The 18,098-nt window shown below is 35.5% G+C and overlaps 2 protein-coding genes across 7 annotated transcripts; one reads left to right on the top strand and one right to left on the bottom strand.

The window, feature by feature from the left end:
• Positions 1-2: 2 nt before the first annotated feature.
• On the top strand, positions 3-4,545 carry Pus10 (Pseudouridine synthase 10). Its single transcript, XM_069135121.1, has 7 exons — positions 3-265; positions 829-945; positions 1,536-1,846; positions 1,922-2,133; positions 2,256-2,381; positions 2,521-2,713; positions 2,902-4,545. Exons 1-7 carry the CDS (start codon positions 128-130, stop codon positions 3,383-3,385), a joined length of 1,581 nt encoding a protein of 526 aa, XP_068991222.1. The 5' UTR covers positions 3-127; the 3' UTR covers positions 3,386-4,545.
• On the bottom strand, positions 3,382-17,787 carry Nup98-96 (nuclear pore complex protein Nup98-96). Of its 6 annotated transcripts, none has more exons than XM_069135117.1 (31): positions 17,592-17,787; positions 17,037-17,138; positions 16,886-16,953; positions 15,873-16,097; positions 15,403-15,651; positions 15,113-15,325; positions 14,260-14,346; positions 13,830-14,012; positions 13,559-13,674; positions 12,743-13,055; positions 12,424-12,607; positions 12,123-12,237; positions 11,893-12,033; positions 11,499-11,761; positions 10,927-11,168; positions 10,594-10,833; positions 10,256-10,509; positions 9,910-10,083; positions 9,748-9,853; positions 9,533-9,667; positions 9,072-9,257; positions 8,776-8,952; positions 8,356-8,582; positions 7,970-8,204; positions 7,679-7,816; positions 7,253-7,529; positions 6,847-7,110; positions 6,008-6,319; positions 5,831-5,928; positions 5,372-5,621; positions 3,382-5,083 (listed from the first exon to the last, which is right to left on the bottom strand). In XM_069135117.1, exons 3-31 carry the CDS (start codon positions 16,914-16,916, stop codon positions 4,888-4,890), a joined length of 5,631 nt encoding a protein of 1,876 aa, XP_068991218.1. In that variant the 5' UTR covers positions 16,917-16,953; positions 17,037-17,138; positions 17,592-17,787; the 3' UTR covers positions 3,382-4,887. The 6 variants fall into 6 exon arrangements, with proteins under 6 accessions (XP_068991218.1, XP_068991219.1, XP_046478899.1 ...); XM_069135118.1 differs by having other exon boundaries at positions 15,873-16,082; XM_046622943.2 differs by lacking the exon at positions 17,037-17,138 and having other exon boundaries at positions 12,743-12,793; positions 12,860-13,055; positions 16,886-16,957.
• Positions 17,788-18,098: the final 311 nt, after the last annotated feature.

Genomic DNA, 18,098 nt, shown 5'->3' with positions numbered 1-18,098 from the left:
GTCGATGACGCAGTCGTCGCCGTCACGTGGCCAAAGTGCCCGGTGCAACGAGTAAACTTGAAGCTAGAAGCAGCTAGAAGTAAGGCACGTTTTTTTCAAGAGGGCTTGAAATTAACATCTACAAAAAATGTCGATTTCCGCCAACAAGGAACGATTAATTTACGAATATTTATTGACTATTGGCTGTTGTGTCAGATGCTGTCTACGTTTGTCCGGCGTTCGGAGCCCCACGTTTTACGAAAATCCTGTTCAAAGCTCTGTCACGGTAACATGTAAAATCAAATTGAAAATACGACATAAGTGCGTGTCTGGTGACATTGTAAAATATCTTATTGCATTACGATTTTCAAAACCCAAATAGTATCCGGATCAATAATCTAACTTCATCTTCTTAATTTCTTGCCCTTGGATAAAGTACGTGTATTTCGGAACTTTCAACTTTTACAGTTAACGAACGGTGAAATTATTTTTATGAGCAATGGTCATTTTTATTATCATTTTAATGGGTATTTTTATTGTCTAACAAATGCCAGTTGTTACAGTAATATTTGAAAACTTGTTAGACAAGTGTTAGGTTTTGTATACTTGAGTAGTTTTGCAATTACCTAATTTCTTCACTGAATATAAGAGAGTATCAGTCTTTATTTTTACACTTGTGGCATAAAAGTGAATTACGAGTGATATAGCAAGAACGCACTGAATTCAAATCTGCTCCGCGATTGCCTATTTGTACTTGAATTTTGAATGACTTAATAGTTAGTTGGATATTTTATGAAAGTATACTAAGCCACTTTGTCAAATGGGTTAATAAAAATGTTGGAATTTCAGCTTGGCTACAAGGATGACTTAGTTTCAGAGCATGTCACTGAAGTAAAAGCAAAAAATGGATGCACAGCTTGTCTGGGGATACTTAATGATGATGCGATTACAGCCGCTATAGAAAAGGTATAACAACTAACAGCTTTAGTGACTCCAAAATAATCTAGTTTATCTTGCGTGATCAATATCTAGTTATTGCGCAAATTGATCTCAGGGTATCAAACAATTCTGGTATACAGTTTCCCACTTTCAAGCAAGATCTAATAATTGTGGAAATGTCACAAGAAAATTTTAGTCGATGCTGGGCAATGCTTTTTATAAGCGACGAGTGAAAAAAATCCTAACAATCCACATTGAAAACGCAATACATCTTGAAGTATCATTGAATTTTGAAAATGATTGAAATGAAGATCTCTAATATCCATTCTTTAAATTGCATTATAATAATGCTAAACACAATTATAGGAACAAAGACTGACAGAGATGTATAACAATAATTGAAATGCAATGCCTTGGTTTTAAAATCTTTTTTAGAGTTCAACTTTTATAGAAAAATTGAAATGTATACGAATGTTTCTTCTCATTGAAGCATTTCAGATCTTATATCACATATTAATCAGGTCACATATTTGCGGATGATTACCAGAGAATTAAAATATGCATACTTTATTCATCTTTTTCTACAGCATATTTTAATTTGACACATCTATATTTAGATCGCATCTGAAATCAATAAACAAGAATATGATTGCAACACCTTCACATGTGCCTTGACGATACCTATAGCTGTGCAACTCAGGGAGCGTTCATTACAGATAAATTTATCTCAAAAGTTTGAATTTCCTGATGAAGTTATTGCCAGTCTAAAAAGAACGGTACCCCCTATAAAAGAAGTTTGGAAATGGATAGCCTTTCCCAAAATTGAAAATCTTACTGCCAAAATGAGTCTTCCTATTTCGTCTACATGCCCTTTTGTCGTCGATGTATTTCTGGTGTATTCCCAAGATGAGGAGGAATGCAAGATCTTGTAAGTATGATAAATGTTCATGTTACGATACTTTCTCTTATAACCGGTGCTTCAATTTCGATTTGATTCTTCCAGATTAACAATGTGCGGAGATACCTTCAAACAACGTTCCCAACAAAAAAGAAAATTCAGTAACGGTGTATTCAGCCGCAAAAGTGTTGAAACTGCAATGATTAGTACTACAGATGATCAGTTTGTCGAACACTATCCTTGTCCACCGACTTATCCTACATCAAAAGCTTCTATAGACTTAGTCACCTGTACACATGCAAGTTTTTTCATTGGAGGTACGCATCTTATAAAATGATAGGAGTTCTGGGGTCTTAGATAATAAAAATGCCTTCAAATTTGAGGGTCATGGTACGATACCAATTAACTAATGCATGCGATATGTTATTTGTTAATACAGGAAGATATACCAAGTATTCAAGAGAATTGAGTCAAACGCCATGGTTTATTGGTGGCGAAAAAAAGATGGAAACTTCAGTTCAAGAACTGCTCTGTGATCAGATTCTCAAATTTGTTAAGGCTGACGGTGAGGAAATTTGTTGTTTCTAAAATTTTTGGGTGTAATATGTAATAAAAAAAAAAAGATATATTATCTTTATTGTAAATTTATTTTATTTGATTTATTAAAAATTTATAATAGGCACTATAATGTTTCAATTTACCAGCTATGAAGTTTTTATCTTCTGGAAGAGAAGATGTAGATGTACGAACACTACATTCAGGGAGGCCATTCGCTGTTGAACTACTTAACCCTAGAGTAACTAAGTTTACAGAAGCTCGTTTGAAGCAGCTAACGGAAGAAATAAATGGATCTACAAATTTGGTTCATATTGTTGATAATCTTCAAGTAATTTCAAAGTAAATAATTAATATTAATATATAATTTCAATGTAATCTCTTAAATTTTCATTCTGCATTTTTGTTTGAAAAACCATCGCACTCACTATTTACTTTGCCAAGTTTTGCCATTGTCATTACGCAAACTATTTGCAACATGTTTCTGGATGTATCGCATATTGTGCTACAAAATTAATTACGCTTTGCAGAGACCAATTGAAGACACTTAAGGAAGGTGAAGACACAAAAACAAAAACATACAGAGCTCTTTGTTTGTGTCGATCTCGACCACTGCCAAGTCTAGATCCTATAAATAATATAAACAATTTAGAAATCATTCAGAAAACTCCTGTCAGAGTTTTACATCGCCGACCGCTTGCAACTCGCCCACGGACAATTCATTCGTTAAAAGCTAGTTGGATTAGTTCTTACGAAATGGCAGTTCTCATGTGCGACACTCACGATTCAGAGATGGACAACCACCTTGCACTGGATCATAAATTGTTAAACCAAGTACCGGATTCTGAAATTGATCTGTTTGTACTGGATCTGACTACGCAAGCTGGAACTTATGTAAAGGAATTTGTACATGGAGACTTTGGCAGAACAAAGCCAAGTGTTTGTGAAATACTGCAAAGTGAAGTTGATATTGTTGCTCTAGATGTGATGAGTGTAAACTTAAATTGGCCTTGAGAAATAAATTCACCTTTATTATGAAACACAGAGTTGTACTTTCAACAATTACTTAGTCACATTTTTATTAAATTTTAGTGGTAAGTCACTTAAACTGGACTGGACTAACAAGTATGCAGTGACAGTTAGTACTCAAAATTTTATAAGGAACCAAAAGTAGTAAGTCAGCTAAAACCTTACAGTTCAGACATTTTAGTGCTAAACGAATTGCATGTATGTAAAAATATCATAAGTATATCTTTCGTCCCAAGTTTGAATTATTTCATCATTTCGCAAATAACACTAATTCCTAACTGGATACTCTGCATAATGTTTATTCGTCAATTGCAATTTTTACCATATTTTACGGAAGTGAAGTATTCTTAATTGAAATGGTTTTCAAGTTACAATGCTTATTATTACTAATTTTCATTAGATGGTGGATAAGTTATTTTTTAATACATTTTAGTATGGAAAAATGTAACTGACACAACCGATTATAATTCAAAGTTATAGACGCGTTATTTGTATATCTACTCACGATAAGATAGGGTACTAATTTGGCAAAATACTGAAACACTATGAATGTTGAATGCAAGGTACATTTCCATTTTATAAATTCAATTATGATTTATCTTAATAACTAGTTAACTTTAAATGAAAATAATAATCTATAAAATCGAATTAAATTATAATTAAGATGATGTTATACCTATGCTAGGATTATGAAAAAATAAAATTTTGATACACGAAAAGTGGGAAAGAATGGAAAATCTATGGATTACAACATTTAATGATAATGACAAAAAATGAAATTAAAATAATAGCCCCAATCCTATTTCTAAATGTAGGGAAACGAATAGTTGACAAATTCGTTTCAGAAACAATTGAGCTACGCTCGTTGTCGAACTATAAGTAAATGAATTATTAATTAACTGTTCATTGTACGTATTTAATTAGCGAGGAATGTTTGTTTTCTTTCACACCTTGAATGCGTGTATTGAAACAAGATTTAGTAATCTTACTTAGATTTCCATGATTATAAAGTTGAGCTAATTTTATCAGATTATCTATTATACCCAAGTAAGAACAAGGTATTTGTATTCAAGCGCTTGTAGTTTACGGTATACTGCTAGCAAGTTACTGTGGTTTCGAAACGTGTGAAATCGTCGTAATATAAATTGTAATGAAAAATTTATGAAAATAGTTTCACTATACTTATCAAGTGCTAAATTTTACATTGTTTGAGTGATGAGAAATGAAGGAAAGGTATATATAAATTATCAGGCGAAACACAGAAAAAAAACGGGGTCATGAGAGAAAACAAAATTGGCTGAAAACATGAAACACAAGTAAGTTTTGGATCTTTCCAGAAAAAAACCGTTCTTACCCAAGTTTAAACCAGGAAATAGCTAATTTCACATCGATCTTAGATCATTATTTAAATACAACGGAACATTACCTTTAAACAGGTTTGAAAAGAAAATATACATACTATACCATACAAATCTAATTTTTATAACCTAACGGGCTCCTATCTCATTAACATACAAATTTACAATGTGACGTAGCTCTTGCTGAGCATAGTCTTCCGGTAGGGGTAACTGCGTAACCAAATGTGCAAGAATCCTGGAAGTTGAATTCTTCCCGTTTGATTGTAATAACACCAAGTTTCTGGCCAAATGTGCAGTTCTTTTCGCAATCTCTGCTTGGCACAACCTGGAATCAAAATACCATATTTTAATCATATTACGATCCTAGTTAAACTAACATCAATGTAACATATGATTACTGGTATTTTATTTCCTATTCTCATACATCGATTCGAAAGTTTTTAAGAAAGTTCAGTAGAAAGTATTGCAATTTACGTGTTCTCTAATTCATCAACCAGATAGACAATGAGTTAATATAAAAAAGCGTTTTTTCAGAAATCAATCGTGGCAATGTATAAGATTAAGCTGAATTCGCCAGCAACAATGATAAAAGTGATTTTAATTCTGATTATACCTATGCTTGGCTGTTGGGCAAGGAAATTGATTTATTTTTGCACACAAAAGACTCAATTGTGGCTGTAATAATTCAAGTTTGTATCCAATGCTGGTACTGTCTGTGTTTCCAGCTAGCAATGCTTCAATTTCTTCATTGATTAACATATAATCCCAAAGTAGTTGACCACGGTGTGCCCATCCATTTATTGTACTGCTGCATTCAGTTGGTACTAACGGGCTTAACAACGAATTCAAATAATCCAGGTTTTCTGTAATATAATGGAGTTATTTCCATCAATAGACTCAAAAGTTGGAGGTATATTTGATCGAATACTGATATTAAAAATAACATATTAGTACCAAAAAAGAAACTGGATTATTCACGCTTCCAGTGGCATGATAATTTAGGCATGTATGTTCCTTGAGGCTGATACTTTTTTGATAAAAAGTTGTATGAATTGTTAGTATAGACACCTACCATTTATTATTGCATCAGCAGCTAGGTGTTCTATTATGAGTTCATGAGCAGCATTCCATTGTTCACCATGAATAAGATACCAAGCAGCTTCGCCATACCTGTAAAAAGGTTGAAATATTTACTTTGTCAATCATGCAAACCCATTTGCTCTTTCAGGAGAACGTCGTTGTTCATTACCGTTTCATTGCCCCAGCTTTTATGGCTTTGGCTTTGTTAATCCACATTGAAGGTATGCCAAGCTCCTCTCTCAAGAATTCTTCTCGTTTCATGTAATCTGACCTCTCATCCAGTTCAACATGACGTGATAGAAGATCAACTACTGCTGATCGCCGTCTGCCCGTATCCTCCAGGTGTAGCACAACAAATATAGCCCAATGCCAAAGCCCATACGTTTCCAATTGGGCAGCAAAGTTCATGTGTGTTATTGCAGCAACGTGCGAAGATAAATGAGAATAACCAAGCGCGACAAGCACTTGTTGTATCAACCAGCTGAAATATACATTGATGAATTTGTAAATAGATATGATGAGCTAAGTCAGTTGTCACTTTTTGATTCGGAAAAAGTAAACCTAAGTTATTATTTTACAATGTTTTATACTGAATTTTGAACTCCTATTTGCTTTGTTATTCAGAATATATATATAATCTTAACAATATAATTACGTGAATAATACAGGTGTATGCGCATAGATACGAGTAAAGCAACACTGTTCAGTTGGATTAAATAGCTAAACAGTCGGAAATGCTATGAGTTATACAGCATAGACGATTTCTTCCTACACTTTCCAAACTCAAAGGGCTACTAAATTTCTTGTACTTATAATAAGCTCATTCAACGGGTAACAAATTACAAATATTTTTTCATATGAATGCTAGCGACATCCGTGACATGAGTAGTTATACTAGCTGTGAATAGATATTTCTTCCATAATAGGTAATTGCAAATTTGCATTCATCAGTCAATATTCTTCCAAATACAATTCGGAAAATGAAATGCTCTAAGTGGTCGAGCTTACCTTAGTCTGTAATCTAATGGATCTGCCGTGTGAGTTAACGGATTCAGTAACTTTTCCAGCGGATGGTTACCGGAGCAGTACAATTTTAGTAAGTGGAAGCACAGGTCTCGCACTTTTTTTCCATTACTTATTTCCGCCTCGTAATCCTCTTCTTGGTACTCTGGGCTTGGCGCCGAAGCATAAGACTCAGTTTCAGATGCATCAAAAGCAGATTCATAAAGACTCACTGCGTCGGTGACAGATGCGGTAGGAGGACAGACGTACCTAAGCACATGAAGTCATCATTCGACTATACTTGTGAATTTTATAATGCCAGTTACAATTCAATTAAATTTTTAAACAGTAGTGTTACACATCTGTTCGTTGAAAATAGAAAAGTCGAAGAGTGATTGCTGTAGATTATTACCACAAATGAAAACCTAATGCTTGCTTCCATTCTAGATCTTCACAAACATTGACACATCCATTTTTTATACAAATAAGAGGTTCTCCAGCTACAAGCATGAATAGCTTCAGTTTATCAGGCGAAAGCTCCGTATCGACTTCAGTGTGTTGCCACATAGCTAGTTGTTGCTTGATCAGTTCTTTTACACTCGGTGGCCCTCCAAGTTGGGCCATAAGAAGTGCCGAACAATGATCACCCGCTTCTCGTGCAATTTTACAAGCGTCCTCCAGTTTGTGTGCTATTGCAAAGTGATATCAATCGTTCGTTATAATTTCACACAAAAATTCGTAACGTGGAAGAATATGAAAATACATAATAACTAGTATTGTAAATTTAGTTTGCACTTAGTAAAAATGACATATCTTGACTAGTAGCAATGAAATTTACCTGAAAGCAATGACAGGATTGTTTTATCAGATGGATCGTCTTCTGGTGTTTCTTTTAGTACTGTTTCCATTATCACATTCTCCAGCCATTCACTGAGTGCTTCTCGCCTCACCATCACATTCTGGTGTTTCATTTCATCTGTGTATAAATATGTATAAATGTGCTTCTTAAATGAAGATGTTCAAAATGGTGTAAGAAAAGCCTGAATATTGACACGTGAGAAAGGTAAGTGTCGAACATTGGAAGCTCTTAAAATATGTCAGAAACTGTATCAACACTATTAGGACTTACCACTTTCTGATTGTATATCTGGCAAATTTCCCCAAAGAGCCACACTCAGGTTCCACACATGACTTGTGTAAGACGCCAGAGGATCTGAATTTGACGAATCCGCCAATTCTTGAGCAAGATTGCAATGAGCATGTAACGTTGCTGGTCCTGCACCAGCACCTACTACTGGGCAATCTCCCTCATGACCAAGAATACAATGGTTCAGTTGTATACGAAGATGTCCAACTATACTTTCCTGATTCGAAATTATACATTACCGATGAAACACGTGTACATTAGCATAGGTGTAATCTATTGTTCAAATTTTTCTGATACAAACTATTCGTTTTCTTGTATCACACAGTTCGTAATTTGTCTAATTGTTGATTAACAGATTTATAGATCACCTTGAATGTTTCAATGTGCTCCACATCATCGCCGCCACCTCCTACAATCTGCAATCTTTGTACAATGCTTGATGTTGTATCATTGGATAAACGACCTGACACGTAGGATCCGAGATCACTAAATTTACCATGTAGTGGAACTATTGCAGCCTGTTTTTGTGTACTTAGAGAGACCAGTGTCAAATCGGGTCCCCAGCCTACCCGAAAAGAACGTCCCATTTGGATACCTACCACAAAGAATGACAAATAATTTTCAGAACAAACGACACCAATAATTAAAGAGCAACAAATAATTTCGGAAAATATCGTAGTTTTTGGATGGATTAACTCCAGCGAATATAATTATTACACACAATTACACGTGAAAGAGTACATTCGATTACGACTGTATTGAAAATTAATAAATTCATCGTTACTAACCAATATCAGCTACACAACGAGCATTTAATTTTCCAACAATAGATTCTTTGAGAGGTAAAACTTCTGAAGAGAATTGAAGGACAACTGTGGCAGGCTTCACAATGGGAGGAGGAAAAGCTTGGATTAGTCTTGAAGTTTTCGCATGTGAAATGTCAGTCACCTCTGCAAGTTTTTTGTCTGTTGAAATCAATTGCGCATTAGCATTGGCCAAACAGTGAAAATATGTTGTGAATATTGAAGGAAAATCGATTTACTATTCTAATGACTTACTGCACATGGTTTAATTCAATACGGACCTTTCATAATTCTAGACTCTTTAGCCAGAAATGAATTGTCTTGCTGCATACTTAAATTAGATCTTAATGTAGGTACGTGGCCGGAAGGAACCATTTGGTCATCTTCCATCGCCTCCATGGTTTCTGTGCTTGAAATTATTTTTGTTGAACTTTTTGGAAGGAAGTTTAATTGAGTCTTATAGGTGCCTAAAAAACGAATAGGTAATAAATCGATTGGGCCGTATTTCATTTCATGAAAAAAATATTAAATGCCACTGTATAAAATTTGAAGTATTTTATGGTTTATACTTGAAAGGACTGGATCTTTGGCATTATTCCATGATTTATTTCTATTTATTTCTATTCCATACACAAAATTAGTATTATCAACGTTTAGATGATTTAATTAAGATTTACAAAATGCAGTTTATTCTTGTAATTCAGAATTAAAAAGGAATATCAATCATTGCTAGCATGCATACCATCATCAATATCTTCATCATCTGTATCAAAAAAACTGGCCTTCATCAATTGAAGTTTGTGGCTATCCGTTCCTCTGACGCGTGCAAAAATGGCAGATGGACTGAGTGCTAATGATCGATCGTTCTCCTGATCATCTGTAGACAAACCCCAAACGATCATATTTTCGAAATATTTCCTTATTAGTCAATAACGAATAACGATCTCATTAACTCACTTGTATAAAATTCATTCAGTGCCATATCAGTCTCATTTAGAGTATCTGATTGAAAACTTAGGGTCGAATCTTGAACCTCCTGACTCGTGCGTTTAAGGAAGCTGTGCTGTAAAATAAATTTTGATTAGATTCAATTCAAGGTTCAATAATTCATTAACGAACCTTTTTTTGTAGTTTGGCATCAGTTACTGGAGGAACTAGTTGCTTATTGACCGGTCCTGCTGCATTTACTCTTGGTTTCATGATAGCTTTGAGCTTCTTAAGATCAGCATTTGCGGGAATATCTTCATCTTCTTCATCGGAATCACTGAGTCCATATTTCGAGAAGTGGTCGACCTAAAGCAATGAAGTAACATTGTGTTGAAACGCAATAAATTATTTTTGCTATCTACATGTGACTCAATTCTCATACCTTATGCCACGATCCAGAAATATTTTATTATGCGAAGAATGATATTTTTAGTTATCATGACATTTTTGAATGTAAACTTTCTAATTTGTGCTATACCTTAAAAACCCAAGATCCGGTTTCTGGACGATATTCTAGAAACCTGGTATCGTGTTTTGCCGAAACTCTGCGAAGCTTTCCCTCATAATTCATAGCCGATAAACGTTCAGGGTCAGTTATAGGTTCGTGAAGAGTCTTATCATGTGGCCAGACGCGATCGAGAGTTACTTGCGCTCTACGATTCAACCCTTGGCCCATGGGTGGCTTTTGATCATCATCCGGGTAAATAATAACCTCCTTGTTCCGAAAGTGAACTTTAACGTGTAAAAACCCTGTTATTATTACTGCATAGGCCAGAATAAAACAAATGAAGTTAGTAAGAATCTGTCTAAACTCACCAATTTCATCCAGATTTAAGCCATAAATGTCAATCAGGTCTGGGAAATACACATTGCCGTATCCTTTACGACCCACTGTAAAATTGGGCACGACACAAGTATCTCCGCAAACATATTCTTCAAGCTTGTCAAGTGGTGGGATTGTGTAATAACCAGCACGTCGCAGCGTAATGCAAGCTGCATTTGGTTCCTGCTCTGTTTGGGAAATGGCCGCAGTTTCATCTTGTTCATCACTAGTGTCTGCAGCAATATAGAAAAACGAAGTAAACTTACACAAGCTCGAAAAGGGCGTTTACCTGAATGTATCAAGTTATGAAATGATCTAGTGCATACCAGAGCTGTTCGAAGAGTTCAATATGCTCCTGTCAATGTTTGATGGAGAGTTCACGGCTGAGTCACCAGCTGCAAGCAGCTTTGGTGATTGAGGTAAGCTTTGAGGTTTGTTTTGAGGCCTCAACTCTGCAACGGTGTTGTCAAGACCTTCTTCTAGGTTATCTGATCCTCGGAATAGCGTTGGTTGTCCTTCAAATTCATCTTCTGGTAATTTTGCCGGCCTTTGTAAACTTGATTTCAACCTACAGGGATATAATGTAATGTAGGTTATTTGGAATCCTAATAGAAACCGTCCATAGACATAGTTGTTTCCTCTGGTGATGTATTTTACCGACTTTAAGGCGAAGAAAATATTGGATAATGAAGGGCATTTAAATGGAGTAGAAAGCAACATAAGAGTCATACAAAACTATTGGAAACATTCCAAACTTTCTTTGCATTTGGCTCATTATATTTAAAAATTTTAGAGCAATCTTTACGAGACGTATGGAGACCAATGATACCTATTTTGACTTTTTACTCTCAAGTTATAATACGAATATTACACAATTTATTATTCGGTTTCTACCCACCATGATGTAGAGGATCTTCTGTCATCAGCAGGACGCCGAATATCATCTTGCTGATGATTTTCTTTATTCGCATTTTCTAACACATCTCTTTTAACCCTTACTGATTCTGTAACGGTAGGCGAAGTTGCAACTCGATCTAGCGACTGTGCATCTCCGGTACTTATTGGTTTTGGACGCAAAACGAGCCGTTTTGCATTAGCTCGCGGTTGAAAAGCTTCTTGTAATGCTGGATCTTCTTCTTCTAAGCCTTCGAATAGTGATTTCTAATGACAAGGTAATACAAAGAATAATAAATTTTATAGTAAATTACCAAGTTTCAAAGATATTCATGAGATCAGTAACAAGTTTGGTGATATATTATGTCAAATTATCTAAAAGAAACTCATGTTCTCACCTTAGAGAGTTGAGCGTTCGTCACGGCTCTAGCTTTTATTTTAGGGGAACTATTGTTAGTAGTTATCTTATACTGTGGACTGTTCAAAGCTCGAGTGGTTGCATTTGTCGGTTTCAAAAGGTCCTCCGTTTTACCCGAGGCCTGGAAAATGACGATATGAAGGATTTATTTTCAACACAGAATTTGAAATAGTTTATTTACACTGGAGCAAAAAAGACTGTATGTCATACCGGTAGTAAGTTTTTAAGTAACGGTGAATCGCCAAATGGTGCTGAGACCAATGCTAAAATTTGCTGATGGACTTGATTCGCTCCAGAATTTTGTTGTGCCGGATTGGTGCCCATTCTGGAAAAGAAAGTTAAGCTTTTCTTCTTAGTGCTCATGCCAATCAAAAGTATCAAATAAAGGCAGTAACTCGTACAGATGCAATATCATAATTACCTACTTTATTCTGTCATCAAAATTGTCATTGCGAATGGATTCAAGTTATGAAAGAAAATAGGCGGTGAATTAGGCAAAAATTGTACAAACCCTCCCCCCATCGTTCCCAATCCAGACCCCATAGTGTTGTTGTTCGCTCCAAAATTACTCCCTAGTCCAAAGTTGCCAGTAGTATTGAAGTTTGTATTGGTACCCGGAGTACTAAAGAGACCGCCAGGTTTTGGTTGTCCAAACAGTAAAGACCCAGTACCAAGATTCAGACCAGAACTTACTCCTAAGCAACATTATCATAAATTGAATTAAATGCTAGACATATTTTTTAGAATGCCAGTGAGTAAATCAGTCTACTAGCAATCTTTTTTTGCTTGTTTTTTTACTTGAATATAAACTTTAGTTTAAACTCGCTTACCAAGTCCAGTAGATGTCGAAGGTGTAGCACCAAATGAGAATCCAGGTTGTCCTGCGGGTTTGAAGGATGAGTTAAATAATGATGTTCCCGTATTTTGTGTTGAACCAAAACCTGTACCAGTTCCGAAAGCTGGAGCAGGCGTAGCACCAAATGAAGGTGCAGTGCCAAAGCCTGTTGTACCAGATGGTTTCACACCAAATAAACCCCCACTAGTATTTGTTGCAGTATTTTGTCCAAATCCTCCAAACCCAGTACTAGCTGTGGATGCAGGCATATTGAAGGCAGGCTTGTTTTGATTGAAGAGTCCAATACTCTAAAAATTGGAAAGATTTAAAATGGTCAATTACAGAAACTTTGAATATTTAGTTTTTTGTAGCTACATACTCTGATTAGACCAATTCTACATGGCCAAACTTGCGTATGTGCAAAAATTCTGAGCCTAAGTGTGCACCCGAATAATGTCTTTTTTATTACTCGAATTACAAAACTACTTGGAATGGGAAAATAGGCAACAATCATTATTATAAGAAGATTCAAGTCTTTCTCGAGAGAATTTAAGGATATTCCGTAGGAAATTTTCAGGGTAAAACTTGAATCTAATGAATTCATCTACAAAACCAGGTGAGTGTGGTCATAATGAGCAAAAATTAAGTTTTCATCTAACTATGGTTATTCTTTGCTTGGATTCCATGGTCTTTAATATTTCTTACAACTTGAAAAATAAATAGTATCAAAAAGTGTGCGAATATCATTGCTGTGTCTCATTGAGGTATTGATAATCCACGTAATTACAATACAAAGGTTACCACTTTATACCTGATTAGGTTGTACAGCGCCGAAAGAACCGAATGCAGATGTATTGTTAGTACCAAATCCAGTAGCAGCTGTCTGACTTGTGTTGGCATTGCCAAAAAGTGGTGTAGGAGCTGCAGCTGAAAGTATTTAGAAATTAATATATAGAATCTTAACGCTGCACTACTTCTACAGAATGCACTACTGTTATACGTGATCTGCAACTGTGGAAATGCAGTTCGCTTTTTCAATTCAAGTCAACTTTAGATTCGGTGTATAATTTGGATTAACATACCCCCAAAGGGTTTAGCTTGCGCATTTGCACCAAATGGATTAGATGTTGTTGTCGTCGAGTTGAAAGGAAAAGCACTACTTGTGGTGGCTGCAGCTCCAAAACCAGCTATTGGTTTTCCAAATAAACCAGTGTTTGCTGTGGGCTGACTTGTTCCTCCAAAACCAGTTGTAGTTGCCCCAAAACCTAGAAAATTTTTATTGTAAGTTGGAATCGAAGTTATAATTAATCAGATAATTTCTAAATTTCAACAAATCAACTTTCAAATCCCCTAATCCGCATTATTGTTAGCTCAGGGCACGACTTACTTATCTGTTTCAAACTATAAATTACATCGATCAATTTGAAGTATTTGAATATTTGGTATCAAAAACTTTAAACCTTGACTATCATGCAAGCCTAAGTTTAAAAAAAACCCAATCAGTGGTCTTACCTGTATTTGCTGTGCTTGTGTTAACGCCTGTGTTAGAAAATAGTGAAGGTTGGGCTGCTGACCCAAACAGTCCAGTGGTTTGTGTCCCTAAATAAAGAACAGTATTATTAATGCACAAAATCGAAGCACTTCTTCAATCGAAATTGAAAAATTGCGATAGAATTGGCATAATTGCCGGAAAATTTTAATGCAGATGCATTATTAGATGGCTGCAAAGGATTTACGTTCCTAGACTTTTCTGGGTTGTCTACTAAAATTTCCCTTCTTTGCCAAAATATTTTATACGGTGATTGGAATAAGTGACGTGCAAACGAGACTTTTTTACAAGATTTGTATGAGCATAAACTACCAGGACTAAGGTGATTAAATATACTAATGAGAAAAATGTATAAGTGAGTCATGCATAAACCAGGCTTCACTGTAATCAAAATCCTAAATAAATCGTGAAATGTATTGAAAGATGTCAATATTCTAGTTTCCGAAAATCTTAGTATTATTAATATTTACTATTTTTTTTTGGGATTTATATTTCTCAAAGAGGAATGTTCATCTTTACTTCAACTCCAATTTTGATGGGAAGTACGAAGCCTGTGTAGCTAATCTTTTACAGAATCTTCAGTATTTTTTCTCAGTATATGCTCAGATACAGCTGGATTCTGTTGCTCAATCTCATATATGTGCGTGTGAAATTTGTTTTTTGGCTGTCTAGCCACAGAAGAATTGAAAAATAAAGTACAAGTCCGTATTTCGAAAAATTTTCGGTCATATATCACCTAAAGTTACTGAAGAGTTACTGAAAAGTTGTTGTCAACATTGCCGTTTGCCAAAGTTTATACGAGGATGAAAAGCTTACCTTGAACTTGTCCCTTACGACCTGCTGTGTAGTCTTCTAAACGCAATTCCTCCAGAGATTTTCCTTCGTATTCCTTCATGCAAGTAATGCAATAGTGTCGAGTTGATATGGTTTGGGTAACGCCATTTTTTATCATTGTATCAGTACCAGTAAGAGGGTTAAATTTCACCACTGTACCACTCATCCCACCTGCAGTATTATTTCCAGCAAATCCTGTACAATGAAATATGATTGACAAGATTTGATGAATACCTAAATGAAATACTTTCATCAGCATTGGGTTAATTTACCAGTTGTAGCTCCAAATAAGCTGGTATTTGCAGCTGTATTGGATGGTGCAAAAAGGGACGGTGCAGTTTGTTGAGTAGGTTGCTGTGTTTGTCCAAATAATCCTGTTCCAGCTGAACTCCCAAAGCCAAACCCTGCTGGTTTAGTTCCTTGACCAAAAGCAGGGGTAGGATTGCTTGTTCCAAATAGACTGGTGTTTGCATTTTGCTGATTACCAAAGAGACCGGTGTTCGTATTTGGGTTACTGAATCCTGAAATTATGCACGATTGGATAATTTTCATTTATAATACGTAATCATATAATATTAAGTAAATTTGAAACTTCTTATCTATTTTTTTTATCATAGCAGAAATATATGACAGATATCATATCGTAAACAGTTTCGCTAGAACTACGTTTATAACAATACAGAGTTCTTAATCATATAAAGTAAACAGAATTGATAATAGACGATTCATTTTGAGAAATTACCTCCAAATGATGACTGACTGGTGGCTGGTTGTCCAAAAGCAGGTGTAGCTGCCGTATTGCCAAATAGTCCGCCTGTCGTCGCTCCCGCAGGCTTTGCGCCGAACAGAGAATTGTTGGTACTGCCGAACACTGGTGCTGCTGTACCACCAAAACTCGTTGTTGTGATGGGTTTTCCAAATGGAGATTGACTAAATGGGCTACTCTGGGTCCCTGCACCAAACCCTCCTATATTTATTAATTTTTAAGTACAAAGGTACCAGCTCACCATTAACAGACATCAAATTATAGCATAACGTTTTATGCAGGCATCAATGAACAGAATACCATGTTTAGAATAAAATTGAAGCATGAAATTTCGATTGTTAAAACAACTATTTCTTATCAATAAGTGACAATTAATACAGCACAGACGTTCTTTATGTTGGGACGTGCAGGGCTGGTAGTTGGCCACTACTTTCACAGACTGACTCTGGCGGCAAGGGATTCAGTGTAAGTTTGCTCTAATGAAAAAATGGTTACTACGGCTTTCGTGTGGTAATTATTTGAAAAAATTGAAATTTTATTTTTATTATCACCTAACTCAACTGTTCAGGTATTCAGGTAAATTAAGTGATAGATATATTGTCCGAGCATTGGATCAAGCATGACATGAGTTCTTACATTGTGGTAAAGAAAATATGATTGTGTTGTTTGACTGCGGTTTCATTAGGACAATTTTCATGTAATAACGTTTCAAAGAACGTTTTGCTTTGAAATTACTGACGTAAATTAAACTCATGCAAATTACATTATTGTAGTTCCAGAGCGTATCACATAATTTCAACTAAATAAAGGGAGTTATTCAAGTAACCACTTTATATTTAAGGAGAGTAACAACAACTGATTAGATCAGACTCAGTTCAAGCGAGAACAGGATAATGGATGGGTTTAAAATAAAATTAATTTAGTATTTCGTTAAAGGCACCCAATGCATTAATAAGCAGATAAGGAACAAAAAATTTATTGGTACTTACCAAATGAAGTATTAGCAGATTGTCCAAACATTTTTAATGACCGTATTTAGCACAAGGACTATCCGCAGCTTTCTAAAATGTTCAAAATTATGGCATCAATCATCAAATAAAGAAATGTATAAGTGTAAAAGGTAAATATAATTCCGAATACTTGCAACTAATATAAATGACCGTGATCATCTGATTGTTACCGCAGTAGTGACACTCATTGACATTTGTGATAAATAAAGATGCCTGGTAATTCTTCAAAATACTTGTGAGAGAAGAGATTATTTATTTCCTGATCTATTAATTCATTACGATACATACGTATTAGAAATGTTGATAAAATATGATGGTTATAAATTATTGCCAACACGTGAAATATCATCAATCAGTACTCGTGAGCCAACGATATATATACCTATATATGTATATAGAGTAAAAATATCAACGAAAAAGAATTTTGCAGTAATTGTATGCCTGTGAGTCATTCGCAAGTAGATAGCTGCATCACACTTATTACATACCTTCGACCCCGCTAACATTTACGAACAATCCTTGTTTACAAAACACATGGAAGCCGTAGGTGTTCGTCATTTAATGGAAAAGACGGATAACATATTGAAAATGATGAATCTTATTCAATAGCATACAAACAATTTAGGTTATGTTAGATGCAGAAATGGCGCAATTAGAGATGTGACGAATATTTTCATTTACTTACTGCTCTGACGTATCGCACCTTGCTAATTACTCGCAATAATTACCAAAACTTAACTACTCACTAATAGAACACGGTTTGCAATAAGCACACCGCCACAATACAGAAAATCGCATTAATCACCGATTTTCCAATACTGCAGGCATGTGTTGTTACGGGATCTGCGGTGGCCTGCGTTGCGGGTGTCTGTCTATTAAGGCGGAGTCTCATTGTATACGTTGATACGGAGCCCTATCATTGGCTCCATGCGACGTCATTTTGTGAGTTATATTTATAATTTCCCCACTTCGTTACGTGAGACATCGGCAGAGGTATAAGCAACAGTGCAGTTTCTTTATCTCTCAATTGGCGAAGTAGACAATTTGCAATCGTTCCCCAGCAAAGGCTAAATTGCTCTCGCTTGCTCTAGAGTGGTAGGCTCTTCAGGGTAGAGTTAAAAGACATTCCCGCTCTATATTTGTCACTCATGTAGGTTGGGGCAGAGGGGTTGTTTACGTTCCGAAAGCATTG

The sequence above is a fragment of the Neodiprion pinetum genome, chromosome 4, assembly GCF_021155775.2.
Source record: "Neodiprion pinetum isolate iyNeoPine1 chromosome 4, iyNeoPine1.2, whole genome shotgun sequence".
NCBI classification, from domain to species: Eukaryota; Metazoa; Arthropoda; class Insecta; order Hymenoptera; family Diprionidae; genus Neodiprion; species Neodiprion pinetum.
Note: the sequence above shows the minus strand (reverse complement) of the source record. Positions and strands in the feature narration are given on the sequence as shown.